Below are 15,066 nucleotides of genomic sequence, written 5' to 3'. Positions count from 1 at the left end.
CAACACGGGGTTCGTTGTGGTGTGTCAATTGTGTGAAGTTAACCTGGAGCGAGAGAAGACAAAACTCCCTCGTGTCCAGAATTGGATTGTTGGGCACATTGAACTAAGGCAAGGTCTGTCGCGCACGGTGCTTAATTATAGATCACAAGAACCGTGTGCTAGCGGCCAAGTTTCTCCCGTTTCTTAGCTGTGTTAAGAAATGTTATGCTAAGTAAAGCCCAACAGCAGAGCGCTCGATCGCTCTCTTCCCTGGTGATCGTTAATAATTTTGACATCTTGACCAAAATCGGCGGTATGATCGAGCCCTGAAACTAACCGTACCATTGTGATCGTGGGCGCGACACAAAGTGACCAGAACGCCGCCAGTTTATTGCTCCACCGGGAAATATCAGCTTCAGCCGGGCGGCGTTCAGCCTCACCGCAACAGAGCAGCAACGGGGGTTTATTGGTTTTGTCCATCTGTGGTAGTTCGTCGACTTCAGCGTACCCCGTGAAGTAAAAGTACATCCCCTGCCCAATGAGTGTCACTCGCCCAGAAGGATACTTTGTTCTGTCGGTTCGTCCCCTACCTTTAACTAGCGAACTATGACTCAGCCCTGCACAGCTGATGCGAATCGGTGGCGTAAAATTGCTGGAAGAGTTGAAGAGGACGGTAAGGTGGATGTTTATTGCGCTGCGGCACACTTCGGGTAGACACAAAAAGTGGTCCCATAAAATGTCGCGGGCTGCGGGATCGTTTGTTTTTGTAATAATCGCGAATGATCTTTCAATTTACATGGACCAGAGAACACATTTTGGCTGTATGCTGACATTCCAGCGTTACGATGAATTGGTTTTGATTGATTTAAAGGCCCCCCAATAAATCTTCCGTTTCGGGCAGTATATTAAACGTTCTATTTCCCTTTATTAGAAACCATTTCCGTATATTTGGTCCGCCTGCGGTGCGGTGTGGAAAAGTAGGAAAAATAGATAAACTAAGCAACAACCGCAAATGAGTGGAACAGATAATTGTGACCACCGTTCAATTTGTCGATCGTAGCTCCTACGCGCCACTAAATCGTACCGTCACGATTCGTGCACTGCGTTGGAAAGTGTCCAGACCGTTGCAAGGGAAAGGTAATCTACCCGACTTTACTTGGAACTGAGGAAAGCATTTTGGAGCGTTGAAGTTACGCAACGCAATGGCTAACAACGACAATGCGTGCCATGTGGTACGGTGTGAACAGCGGAAATGAAGGAAAGCATAGCGTTCGTTAGAGCTGGTGAACTGGTGTGGTCATGTTCTCTGCCCAAAGTACTCCACACTGATATGCCTTCCAACTGATCGACCAATACAGCATAAACGAGCTTATGATTGTTGATTGATGTGAGTGTCCTCTGTCTCACTGCGTGTAGCAACGATGAAGGACATCAGTGAAACAGTACTTAACCTCCCAAAAAAAAAAGCGAAAGGTATGGATTATGAAGTTGTTGCGTAGCGTTTTTTGCGGTACAGAACGTGTCTCTCAACGACAGCACGCAATGAACCACTTGTGTGCATTGAAACTGGTTCACGGGAGTGCCAAAAACGGCTTGGAAATTGAATATAAAAAGCTCCCGGACCACCAACCAAACAGCAGGCGTCCAAGTTTGGAAGTTTGGGCGTGATTGGCGGCGGAAATCATTTCCCTCACCAGTCGTTTCAATAAATTTGGCCACTCAATCAGCCCGACCAAAACGAAACGGTGCCCCGAGCATGCGGTCGGTCAACCCTGAAACGGTTCAAAAAACAATGTGTCCAAGACAGTTCGCGAGCATTTGGAGATGAATGAAACAGCCGTAACAGCCGTTGTACAAATGAAGGACAATCTTTTGGACAGCTGCGTTTTTTGGAATGCGTCCATTTTTAATTTTTCATCCATCAGTAAGCACCGAACTCTGGCCTTTGTACACCCAATCCCCAAGAAAACATCAGCATGCAACGGTATCGAATCCCGATTCCCGATAGTGATCGCTCGCTCGTGAGAATGTGGACCATTCTTGTGCTGGATTAGTCGGCTTGGTAAGAGGCCACGGTCAAATTGGTTACGGTTGCAACCAATGCTGCTCAGCTAACGAGGCCAATCGGAACAACGGTGCACACAGCATTGGCACCGGGTGGACAATGGGACACTTTTTATGAGCATTTTTTACGGTTAGGTGATTATCACGATTTTTCTGGCACAATGTCAAGCCGCGAAATAACTCGCGCTAGCGCACAACACATGATGTTGAAGTGGAGTGTAGGGTAAAACGGTTCCTTTCCTTAGGTACGATAAACGGGTTCTTGGTTGGCGGTAAGTGTTAAGAATGCCACCAAGAGCACGTACGGTTTTGTGTTTTTCCTCCTAAAAGAACCATCATCGCATAGCTTGGTTGGATAAATGAACGAGAACGTTACCCAAAGCCGAAAGTCTCCGCCGATGTCTGATACGATTGTGCGCTAACGTTCCGGTTTCTTTTTCGGTTCTATCTTACAGCGTCCACCGCCACCAGCACCCGCCCCATCATCCGAATCCTCATCCGTACGCGACCGTCAGCTATCGTACATCTCGAACCGTGCCCGACCATTCGCGAGCGAAGATCAGCAGCAACAGCCACCAACTCGTGCCTCAACCTATCAGGCGGCATCCCAGCAACGGCAGCAGCTACCACGCAGCCCATCGACGTCGGCGTCCAGCGGTACGCGGAACAGCTTCACGAGTTCTAGATCAAAACCGGCCGATAGTGTAGCATCGAGTGGCAGCGCCGGTCGTTCGCAGTCTGCCCAGAATGGTACCACGAATGGGCGCTTTGCTGGAACCAGTGGCACCCAGAACAGTCGTACTACTGCACGCCCGAATCGCTATCGATCGATACCGACCACGACGACGACGACCGAGGCAGCAACGGAGCGAACTACCACGGTGGACAGTGTGGCCGTGCGGAATCGATTCAGTGGCAGGTAGGTGAAATGATGAGGTGTGGTCGGTCCATTTGGCTGCAGGCAAAGTACTCATCGTCTGCGATAGGGTATCCTTACAAGGCTGTTGCATTCCTAGGGAGGGAAAAATGATGATAACGCTGGCTCAGTGTGCCGGGTGGCAAATTAAAACTAAACAACCTTTTCATCGAATATATAAGTTCCTAACCGAGGAATTATCATCAATTCCACATCGTTTTGAATACCCACTCAAAGGGCCTTTGCCTATCATCGGATATGGGCTCCAAAAGACTGTAATTAAATGGTTAGTTTGTTAAGGCAGGAATTTGCAATGCATTCCTTGATGCTTGGGTGCAGATTGCATTCAACATGTTCTCGCATAAATTGGATATCTCTTTGTGTTCTTTACTTAGACCTTTAGGGGGATAAAATGAACTATGCATAAGAGAAGAAGTCACGTGAAGCCAAGATGTAGACGAAAGATTTTAAAAGGAAAAGCTAGAACGCATTTATCTAATTTTAAACCATCTCTTTTGCACAGGACGCCAGCACCAAATCCCTTCCGACAAACGTTTGAAGCAAAGCGTGTGCCCACCGCAAATAGCGCCATCGCGACGCGTGGATCCTTCCCGAGCGCAAGCAAACTAAAAACGACAACTAGCACCACAACGACCACCACGACGACGGCTAAGGTGCCGGTACTGTCACGCTTCATCCATCAGCCCGCCAAACCGATCATACCGAGCATCAACATCACGCACAACGGATCGGCCAAGTCGGCCGAAGTCATCTACGACTACGACGATTACGAAGAGTCCAAAGAATCGACCGGGTTTGACGGTGACAAGCAGCAGGAAATAAACGATTTTCAACCCGTAACACCGGCAACGAAGAACAACTCGATCGTGCCGACGAGTGCGGTGCACGAACAAAAGCTTGCCCCAGGCACGTCACTCGTTCCAAACGTGGGCGTTTCCGCTACATCACCCGCCGGTACTGGAAAATCTGTACTGGAAGATCCGGACGGCCGGTTAAACAATATCAGCGAGAATGAATACTACGATACGGTGCGAGAGTCTGAAACAGCTCCAGGAGATTCGGTTGGCGTTGAAGATCATACGGTGATTTTGACGGACAACTTCTACCTACCGAACGGTGGATCAGAGGAAACGTTCGAGGACGAAGACGAGGAACCGGAAGGTTTGCAGCGGGAAATAAATAGTACGGCTGAGCTGGGTGTGGAACAGCAGGAAAAACTTTACGACGATGAGTACGTGTACGAGGATGAAGAACCCATCACAACAACATTGCGTCCAACGGCTAAGACAATGGCTGTTCCACCGTCCGGTGTATCGGAACCGCTGGATGATTCTGCGGCAGATATGTTACAGTTTTCGGACGAAGATGTGAAGGAAGATAGTGCGAATGGAAAACTATCTGCGGCCGCCGGTGGAACGCAAGAAACCCTACCCGAGGGCACACCGTCAACAGCCGCATCTACAGCCCGCACAGAATCCACAACCGAATCGTCCCTTTCAACGACGGAACGTGTTGCGAGCTCGAGTGAAGCGGATGCCGCTACTAATGCTACGACGGAAAGTTGGGTAGTGGTGGCATCTGTCCAGACGAGCCGTAGCGTATCGGGTGCAAGATTTTTGCCCTTCCCGCAGGTCGAACAGGAAGAGAAGAAGCAACCGTTGGCGGAGCTCGAATCGAAGGGAAGCAATGAAACTGATGATATCGATGTTACCACGGCAAGCGGCATTAGTGAAGAAACGGATGGCGTTACCACGATTGCCCCACAGGAACCGGTCATCGCGGTGACGGATGAGGTGGATGCGGTGACGACGGAGAAAACGCTGCTCTCCCAGTCCACCGAGAGCATTATCGATAAGTTAGATCGTGTACAGTCGGAGCTATCCAGTGGGCTGTTTGCCGGTAAGTTCCCGGTGCTGAAGGATCCTGCCGCTGAAGATCAGAAAGCTTCCAGCTCGACCGCATTGCCACCGGTGGTGATCCGAAAGTTCCAACCAAATGCACGTGCCACAACGACGAAAAAGCCCCGTCCTGGGTTGACGACCACCGTTAAGCCTACCACAACTACCGATAGCTTGGTGAAGAAGATCAAGTTTGAAACGATCGACGACATATCAGCGCTACTGCCACCGGATTACAAAGCAAAGGCAGGATTCAAGCTTAAAAAACCTAACCCTCCCGGTGAAACGGTACCAGCTGCGGTGAATGATGCTCCATTAGACGTGGAGTCGGCGAAGGCTGAGTTGGGCAATCGATTCCGCAGTGCCAATATTAGCCGTTCGTACAAGAGCAATGTGCCGATCCAGGAGCTTAGCTCACTGCTGCCCAAAGATTACAAGCTTAACCGCACCGAGGAGGACATAAAGAACACGAACAATCTTAAGGAGCTCATCAGTAAGGTGAAGGTGAACGAAAAGCTCAACCCTGCGCTGGATCTGCTTAAGAAAGCCCAAAAGGTAGACGTGAGTGCTTTCCTACCGCCTGGATACAAGCCGGAAAGTAAATCCGAGGCTACGACACCGGCTGCTAAGGTACTCCCAATCTCAGTGGAGGACGATGTAAGCAAGTTTCTGCCACCGGGTTACAAAACGTTCAAGACTACCAAGAAACCTACCACACCGGCACCAGTAACGGTTAAGGATGATATTAGCAAATTTTTACCCCCCGGGTACAAACCCCCGAAAGAGTCGTCCGGAGACAGCACATCAGAGCGACCGAAGGTTGTGTTCAGCGAAGACGTTAGTAAGCTGCTTCCACCCGGCTACAAACCACCAGCCGATGAGGACGCAAAACTCGAAGCGGAAGTGATCGATCCGAGCACTTTGTTGAAAAAGATCCAGTTTAAGGATGTGTCGGCATTGCTCCCGCCAGGCTTTAATGCAAGCAAAGCCGAGGAACCGGCGAGTACGGTTGCAACGGCTTCGGCTGGCAGTGGTTTTAAGGTAGTGTTCCCAAGTCGTCCAGGAGCGAAGAAACCACTTCCTGGCGGCGGTGGTGCAGTTCGTGCCACAACAGCTAAGCCACTGCATGCGGAAGGTCCGGTAGTGCCTGAGATTCACATCCGCAAGGGACCACCGACACGGGCAACGACTGAGTTTACCGGATGGCCGACACCATCAACTACGCCGCTTTCGATCGAGAAGTTGCTGGAGCAGCAAAAACAGCAGGAACTGCTTGAAAAACTGCTGGCAGCATCGAGCAGCACAAGCACATCTACTACGACTACGACGACGACTACAACTACCACCACAACGCCTAGGTAAGTTGATGCTTTAGCTACATTCCCAAGCCTAGCGCTGATCCGTTCCGGTCGTTGGCCGGTCTTGGTAGTGGGTATGCATTACTAAGAGTTATGAGAGCGTGGCGATGCATTTTCCACCAATTGGAATTACACACACACAGACACACGGCAAGGTCACCTGTTTTATTTTACTCAGCTGCGGATCATTGACTTTTATTGATGTTTGTTCTTGTTCTTGAATTTATAATTTATTCACTGTCTGTTTCTCCTTTTCCAGACCAACGGAACCAGGTCTCTGTCACTCGGAGTGTGATCTGGCGGGCACGATACGTATTGTGGACGGTGTAAACTGGGTACCGGAGCTACTGGATCACAATACGGCCGAATGGAAAAAGTTGGCCCGTGAGGTCGAAACGGAACTGAACGAGGTGTACAGTAAGGCGAAGAACCTGAGCAAATGGTACAAGAAGGTGCGCATCGATAGCTTCAACAAGGGTAGTGTGTTGGTGGACTATTTTGTCGAATTGACGGACTTGACGCGTGATGTAAACACGCTCGAGATCAGGAAGATGTTCCACGAAGCACTTGTACCGGTACCGGAAACAACGACACCGACCACAACCACGACGACCGGTGCGGATGATTATGACGGAGAGCGAGAGGATGAGGAAACCAAAGCAGATAAGGAACCGTTGGTAGTTCAGCGTGAAAATTTGCAAGTACCAGCACAGCGTGTGAAGGAAGTGTTCCAGCTAGGAAAGTTCCGGGTCGATCCTGTGTATACCGATTTTACAGGTGAGTGAAAGAAATAATGTTGTTGGTAATGTGACTTATTTTGGGCATATTTTCCTTGATTCTTCCAGTTATTCCGAAACCAATTGTTGCTACTGGACCAGCGATTGAGGACGATCTGTTCCTACCACAGTGGGCTATCGCTGTGATTGTGATCGGCTTGGCGTCGTTGCTCTTCGTTATCCTTTTCGGTGTCACTGTGGTAAGTTTATACGAAGCAAATATGAGGTACTGTAAGCATTAATCACGAATGATCTGTCTTTTCTTTACAGCTTATCAACCGCCAAAAGGCCGCCAAAAAGAAGGCACCAACGCCACTTACCGCTGACATGCTGAACGAGCTGAACAAGAACCATATGGGAGGTATCGAAAACTTTGGTTCCGAGGATCTCTACAATTTGGACGATGCATGGGACGATCGTATGCACGATGTGAAGCCAAAGGTATGTCCTTCGCAATTGACCTTCGAAGTGTCTGAACATTAATCAATCACATTCACTTTCGTTTGCAGCGATTCTCGAACTCGATGCACGGTAGCAGCGCTTCGAACATCTACGACAGCTGGCGATCACAACGCCATCCGGAGAACTACTTCTACGATGACTACGGTCTGAAGGGATCGCATTATCCGCCGAGCGGGCACCACCATCGGTTACACGATCCGGCGTTCATGATGCACGAGCCACCGCCACCGGTGATGGCGATGTATCCACCGTACCACCATGCACCACCGCCACCCAACAGTCACCACTTTAGTAACAGCTCGCGACGGTACTATCGGGACTATGATCCGAACTTCTGAGCTTGGCTGCCGTTGCCATAGGAGAAATAAAATGCGCGTGTGCGTGAGTCTGTTTCTCTTTAAACTCACCGTTCGGTTTTCGGGTCCGGTGGGAAAGGAGTGAATCCACGCGATACAACAGTTCAGTTGTTGTAGGGTTGTTTTCTAGCAATCGGTTTCGTCCGCTTGAAGTGGACCTGAAGTCTTACTGTTAATTGTAGGAATCGTATCGTGTAGTGAAGCGTAGCTGCTAATGTATATAAATTATTTATTTTTAATAAAAAAGTACTATAGAATAATTAATAAAATCTTCAATCCGGTGTTTTATTCTTTTTTATGATTCAAAAGTATTAAATATTGTCATTTAATCATAAATGTCATTAAATGAAGTGTTAAGCAATCTGCTGACGGAAAGAGACAATATTTTGCATGGCAGGATTGGACATTGAAGCCCATCCGGATCGCTTTTCGTTTGTAGAATTGATCTTTCAATCTCGAGTAAAATAAAGTTAAAACAAGCTAGAAATATCTCCAATCAATCTTGGGCCTCATTTGTAGAGTAATAGAGTTCAAGCAATATTTGCTTTGCCTCATATCCTCCGAGTTTGTGACAGTTGATTATAAGATTCTAAGTTTACAATAGCTTAAGAGCTAGTAAGTTAGATATTTATCTTAGATTTTAAGTTATTGTAAGCCTTTCCAAGGATCTCTTTCAAATTCAGGAGAAGTTACGCCATTGACTTCCCAGTGGATGTCGATTCCGCACTCCGTCCGTCCCCGCTCCGTCCCCGCTCAGTCGGAAGAATTAGTGGGAATCATCGCTGGTTGAACTTTGACAGGAGGTTTAATACTTATCCTGGATAGTCCAAGGAAAAAGAATAACTTTAAACCTTGGCGGAAATGGTGACTATAGGCCGATCACTCAAATAAATATCTATATATAAAAGAACGTAAGGCTAACACCCGAGCGCGTGAAGCTCCCGAACCAAACCCGAACCCAACTTCGTCTTCATCGTCGTAGCTTAGCAACAGCGAGCGCAGCGAGCGATGAAAGGAAGAAGAGAAAGGCGGGGGTACCTCCCTCCAACGAGCACTAGATTGCTTGATTGAAGCTGTCAAAATTATGCCCAGAATCTCATACGGGAAGGATGCGCTACTCTATCGCTACAAGTTTTATTATTTGTGTTCCATTTCGATGGAACGAGCGAGATGCGCGGTCTAAGGAACGGGCGAGAATGGCGGGCTGAGGAAGGAGAGAGAGGTGCGGGGTGAGGAGCGAACGGAAGGCTGTCCGAGTGGCATCTGTTTTGGCGACAATTGTCTGGAACGGCGGCACCCGCAATTGTTGTTCGATCTCATCGACACCGGCCAGAATTCCGCGAAACCCACCGTAGAATGCAAGCGGGCGGCTTGTGTGGTCGGACGGACCAGAGAAGCGAGGCAAGCGAGTTGCGGCTGTTCGCCGGACCACGTTAAGGGGGAACAGAGAGGGAATGAAGAGATAAGGAGAGAGTGAGAGAAGAGAGGGAATTATGAAATTTATTTGTGACCGAGTGGAGTGAGTCAGTCTGATGAAAACCGCGAATGAGTTAAGTCGCAACCAATAAAGTTGTGCGTACAGGATTACCGTGTTCAGTACATTGCGTTAGGTTATCCGCTGAGATATCACATTGGTCCTTCGAACTTCGGATATTGACCCTTTGTGCTTTGGATATCGGTAAAAATCGCGTCATCATGACTCGAACGCCTCGGACGTCTCGCACTCCAACCGTAAAGCCGGCGCCACAACCCGGTTGGGTGGATGTAATTGTTGCTGTAAGGCCGCATGTGCACATGCGTGACCTTGCGTATGGCGAATTGATTCGCATAAGGGACAACATTGTGCAGGCGAAGGAAGAGGGAAAGGCGCTGACCGCGGTACAGTGCAAAGTGTTCGGGAAGAAGGCAGATAGTGCTTTAGAAGAACACAACAAACATTATGGTGAGATCATAAAACATGACGAAAGTGAAGTGCATGACGACAAGTTTAAGGAGACAGTGAAATTGCATGAGGAGGTGATGATGGAAATAGAAAGTGCATCTGAAGCCCTTGCGGCACAGTCCATTTCACCAAAAGCATTGATACCTGCTCCTAGCGTTTCGTCAGTGATTGTGAATGCTCCGCTTCCTCGGCCAATACCTTCGTTCAGTGGCAAGTATGAGGAGTGGGCGCGGTTTAAAACAATATTCAAAGATATTGTTGACAAAAGTAGTGAAGATTCGCGTATCAAGTTGTATCATCTTGAAAAGGCCTTGAGTGGTGAGGCTGCCAAGGTAATAGATGAGAAAACAATAAACGACGGTAATTATGAACGTGCGTGGCAACTGTTATCCGAACGTTATGATAACAAACGGCGTATGGTAGACTTACATATTAGTGGACTTTTGAATTTGAAAAAAGTGAATGAGGAAAGTTATGTAGGTTTGCGCGGTTTGGTTGAATCGGTTGAAAGTCACGTGGAAAATCTAAAGTATTTAGGTGAAAACTTTACCGGTCTGTCGTGTGCGATGGTGATACATTTGATAGCGAATGCGTTAGATATTGAAACAAAGAAACTATGGGAAGCGAGTGTCCCTAGAAACGAACTTCCTTGTTATGAAAAAACCTTGTGCTTCCTAAAAGAAAGAGTGTCGGTTCTAGAAAGGTGCCAAGGAAATGTTGCAGCGGGGCAAAGGGGACGTTTTGTTTCGAAAGGGCCCAGCTCAAGTGGTGTTACGCCTATGAGATCGAATGCAGCTACAACCGTGTGCAGTGTAGTTGTGTGTGAATTGTGTAAGGGTGCCCATGAAACGTTCAAGTGCTCTGAGCTGATGCGACTGCATGGAAAGGATCGGGAAAGTTTTATTAGATCGAAGCGTCTTTGCTTAATTTGCCTAAAACCGGGACATTGGCGAAATCGTTGCAAATCGCATTTGAAATGTAACAGGTGCCACAGACCACACAACACGGTATTGCATTGGGACAACGGTCCAGAACCGGTTTCAAGGGAACCCGAACAAGTGAGCGCGAGCCAGCATGTGAACAATACCGATGCGGCGGGAAGTATTGTTCTCTTGCAAACCGTCTTGCTTTACGCGGAATTACCAAACAAAGAGGTGTTGTTGTGTCGTGCGATGTTGGACAGTGGATCGCAAATCAGTTGTGGGACTGAAGCGCTTGCAACGAAATTAGGCGTAAATTTGGTAAACGTGAACGTACCGGTTAAGGGGATTGGCAACGTTGAATCTTCGGTGAAGAAAAAGTGTACTTTTACAGTGAAATCTCGGTGTAGTGATTTTGCTATGGACGTGACATGTTTTGTGTATCGTGAAATAACAGGTAGAATACCCTCTGTGTATTTCGATACGTCGAAGTGGAATTTGCCTGATAAATCGATGTTGGCCGATCCATATTTCAACAATCCAAGTTGTGTAGACATTTTATTGGGAATGGATTGTCTTTCGGAAATAATGGCATCTGGTTCAGTGAAATTGGCAAAAACACTTCCCATGATGACGGACACTCATTTCGGATGGGTGATAGGTGGACGTGTTGCGGAAATACACAAAGAGCGTGAGGTGTACACAAATGTTGTGACAAAAGAAAATTTGGAAACAATAGTGCAAAGGTTTTGGGAAGTTGAAGATGTGACAAGTGAGCGTTCCGTGAAGGTGGAAGACGAGATATGTGAAGAACATTTTGTGAAGACACATTATCGTGAATCCAGTGGCAGGTATGTTGTGCAGTTGCCTTTAAGGGAATCGATAAGCCAATTGTGTTGTTCGCGAAGTGTAGCGCTGCGTAGGTTTTATTTGTTGGAAACAAAACTGTTGAAAAATCCATCGTTACGTGAACAATATCAAGCGTTTATGAGTGAATACGAGGAGTTAGGGCATTGTAGAGTGGTTGATGAAAGTGAGGACGATGGCTCCGTGAAAAGGTGGTATCTGCCGCATCATGCTGTATTGAACCCGGCCAAGAACACTACCAAGTGCCGTGTGGTGTTCGATGCTTCGGCGAAGGTAAACGGCTTGTCTTTGAACGACGTTATGATGACCGGCCCTAAGATAAAGGTGGATCCCTGCGACAGCCCGCTACAACGAGTATTCTGGAGAGCTTCGCCGAATGAACAACTGCGTGTGCTTGAGCTTACCACGGTGACCTACGGAACGGCAGCAGCACCTTTTCTAGCAACGCGAACGTTGTTGCAGCTAGCGAGAGATGAACGAGAAGGTTTTCCCTTAGCCAGTCGCATTATTGAAGAGAATTTTTATGTCGACGATGGATTGTTTGGGGCAAATGATATCGAGACTGTCCATGCTGCACAAGTGCAACTCATTGAGGTGTTTAGAAAGGCGGGTATGACACTTCATAAATGGTCAGCGAATGATGAAAGGCTTTTGGAATCGATACCATTTGAAGATCGGGATGCTCTAACAAAAATCGGCGATTGTGAAGCTAACGAAATCATCAAAACGTTAGGTTTGATGTGGAATCCGATGAATGATGAATTTATATTTTTGACAAAGGTACCGTCTAAGGGCAGAACACCTACCAAACGAGAGGTTCTGTCTGCCATTGCAAAAATATTTGACCCATTGGGGCTTATTTCTCCAGTGGTTGTGTTGGCAAAGATTTTGATGCAAAAGCTATGGTTAGCAAAGTTGGACTGGGATGATCAAATTTCTGAGCCGTTGATAGAAGAATGGGATAATTTTTTGGAAGCATTGCCAACAGAAAATCAAGTTCGAATTCCTCGACATGTAGTAAGTACAAATGCAGTTTCATTAGAGATCCATGGATTTGCGGATGCTTCTTTGAAGGCATATGGAGCCTGCGTCTATATAAGATCAATAGAGAGGAATGGTGAAGCGCAATTGAGATTAGTGATCAGCAAATCTCGGGTTGCCCCTTTATCGAACGTGACAATTCCTAGAATGGAACTGCTTGCAGCTTCATTGCTTTGTCGTCTAGTGAAAAAAGTACTGGAAGCATTAAAGGATTTTAATTTCGAAACGATTAACTTGTGGTCGGATAGCCAAATAGTTCTGGCATGGTTGAAAAAGCCGATAGAGTGCCTGAATGTTTTTGTACGAAATCGTGTAGCCGAGATCAACGAGAACCGAGCGTTCATTTGGCGTTATGTTCGGACACATCAAAACCCTGCGGATGTTATATCAAGGGGTCAATCGGCGTCGCTACTGGTTTCAAATGAGATGTGGTGGAATGGTCCGGAGTTTTTACGTACTTGTGAGATACCAAATGTTTGCATCGATGAACTAAATGATGATGAAATTCCGGAATTGCGCAACGAGGTTATCTGCAATGTTATCGTACCGCTGAAAGTTCTCCCAATTTTGGAGAAATATGAATCCTTTAGAAAGACACAAAGAATACTTGCCTACATCGTGCGGTTCAAACAAAACACAAAGCGTCGCAAGGGCGAACGCATTAATGATCCAAACCCTACTATTCCCGAATTGCGAGAATCGATGCGTTGGATCATTAGAGCAATTCAGCATCAGGATCTACCGGAAGTAGTTTCGGCCGTAAAAAATAGCAAACCGTTGCAACGTTATCAAGACCTTAACCTTTTTTTGGATGGTGAGTTACTGCGGGTAGGAGGTCGTATAAGACATGCAAATCTGGCTTTTGGAAACAAGCATCAACTTCTTCTTCCAAATCGAAATGTGATTACACATCGTTTAATTGCAACAATTCATCGTGAAAATTTGCACGTCGGGCCATCTGGAGTGATTGCGATTCTTCGTCAGCAATTTTGGGTTGTCAATGCGCGATCAACGGTTCGAATGGTTCTGCATAAATGCATTACCTGTTTCCGAAGCAAGCCAACTACTTTGGAACAACAGATGGGTGATTTTCCTAGCTACCGTGTAACAGCTGCTCCTACCTTTCAACGAGTTGGGCTTGACTTTGCTGGGCCAATTATGCTGAAATCCGGTATACGTCGTGTTGCGGCAATAAAGGGATACATATGTGTATTCGTGTGTATGGTGACTAAGGCGATCCATTTGGAAGCAGTGGAGGACTTATCAACTGGTGCCTTTCTCTCAGCTTTGAGACGATTTGTATCAAGAAGAGGAATACCTGAAGAAATCTTCAGTGATAATGCGACAAATTTTGTCGGAGCAAAAAATGAACTACGAGAGCTGTATGAGATGTTTAGGAAGGAGGCGACAGGCCAAGGCATTTTCCAGTATTGCCAAGAAAAGGAGATCGTATGGAAAATGATACCCCCTGGTGCCCCTCACTTTGGAGGAATCTGGGAGGCAGGGGTCAAGAGTGTTAAGAGTGTACTGAAGAAGATTTATAAATCTGCATCTCTAACAATAACTGATTTTAGCACGCTTCTATGCCAAATTGAAGCCATCTTAAACTCAAGGCCATTGTATGCTCACTCAAATGATCCTAACGATTTGGAATGCCTTACTCCAGCTCATTTTACAATTGATCGTCCCTTGATTGGAGTTGCAGAACCATCCTATTTAGATATGCCTGAAGGTCGCTTGAATAAATGGCAGAGAATCCAACAACTGCGGCAGCAATTCTGGAATAGATGGCAAAGGGAGTATTTGTGCGAACTGCAAACTAGATACAAGTGGACCAAAATAAAGGACAACGTAAAGGAGGGAGCATTGGTTCTAATAAAGGAGGATAATACGCCCCCGCAATTGTGGAAGCTGGGACGCATTGCAAGGGTGTTCCCGGGCGAGGACGGATTGATCCGGGTAGTGGATGTGAAGACAAGGAGTGGTGAGTTTAAACGTCCTGTTCATAAATTAGCTCTTCTTCCAGTTATAGATCCGTAGCATCAACCTGGCCGGGAGGATGTTCCATTTCGATGGAACGAGCGAGATGCGCGGTCTAAGGAACGGGCGAGAATGGCGGGCTGAGGAAGGAGAGAGAGGTGCGGGGTGAGGAGCGAACGGAAGGCTGTCCGAGTGGCATCTGTTTTGGCGACAATTGTCTGGAACGGCGGCACCCGCAATTGTTGTTCGATCTCATCGACACCGGCCAGAATTCCGCGAAACCCACCGTAGAATGCAAGCGGGCGGCTTGTGTGGTCGGACGGACCAGAGAAGCGAGGCAAGCGAGTTGCGGCTGTTCGCCGGACCACGTTAAGGGGGAACAGAGAGGGAATGAAGAGATAAGGAGAGAGTGAGAGAAGAGAGGGAATTATGAAATTTATTTGTGACCGAGTGGAGTGGGTCAGTCTGATGAAAACCGCGAATGAG

General features: G+C 47.3%; 2 protein-coding genes across 2 annotated transcripts in view; both read left to right on the top strand.

Annotated features, from left to right (window-relative positions):
* The window catches only part of LOC126559649 (mucin-5AC), a 42,763-nt gene extending 34,897 nt beyond the window's left edge, over positions 1 to 7,866 (top strand). The window contains exons 4-9 of the mRNA XM_050215819.1: positions 2,499 to 2,962; positions 3,483 to 6,236; positions 6,496 to 7,013; positions 7,082 to 7,212; positions 7,283 to 7,453; positions 7,522 to 7,866. Of these exons, the coding sequence (XP_050071776.1) occupies positions 2,499 to 2,962; positions 3,483 to 6,236; positions 6,496 to 7,013; positions 7,082 to 7,212; positions 7,283 to 7,453; positions 7,522 to 7,812 (4,329 nt within the window). The 3' untranslated portion in view covers positions 7,813 to 7,866. The remainder of the gene's footprint in view (positions 1 to 2,498; positions 2,963 to 3,482; positions 6,237 to 6,495; positions 7,014 to 7,081; positions 7,213 to 7,282; positions 7,454 to 7,521) is intronic.
* LOC126557109 (F-box/LRR-repeat protein 7) overlaps positions 685 to 15,066 on the top strand; it is a 440,460-nt gene continuing 426,078 nt past the window's right edge. The window contains exon 1 of the mRNA XM_050212773.1: positions 685 to 689. The gene's annotated coding sequence lies outside the window, so the exon portion shown is untranslated. The remainder of the gene's footprint in view (positions 690 to 15,066) is intronic.

This window comes from Anopheles maculipalpis, chromosome 2RL (genome assembly GCF_943734695.1).
Source record: "Anopheles maculipalpis chromosome 2RL, idAnoMacuDA_375_x, whole genome shotgun sequence".
NCBI classification, from domain to species: Eukaryota; Metazoa; Arthropoda; class Insecta; order Diptera; family Culicidae; genus Anopheles; species Anopheles maculipalpis.
The sequence above is the reverse complement of the archived record's forward strand: the minus strand, read 5'-3'. Positions and strand labels throughout refer to the sequence as shown.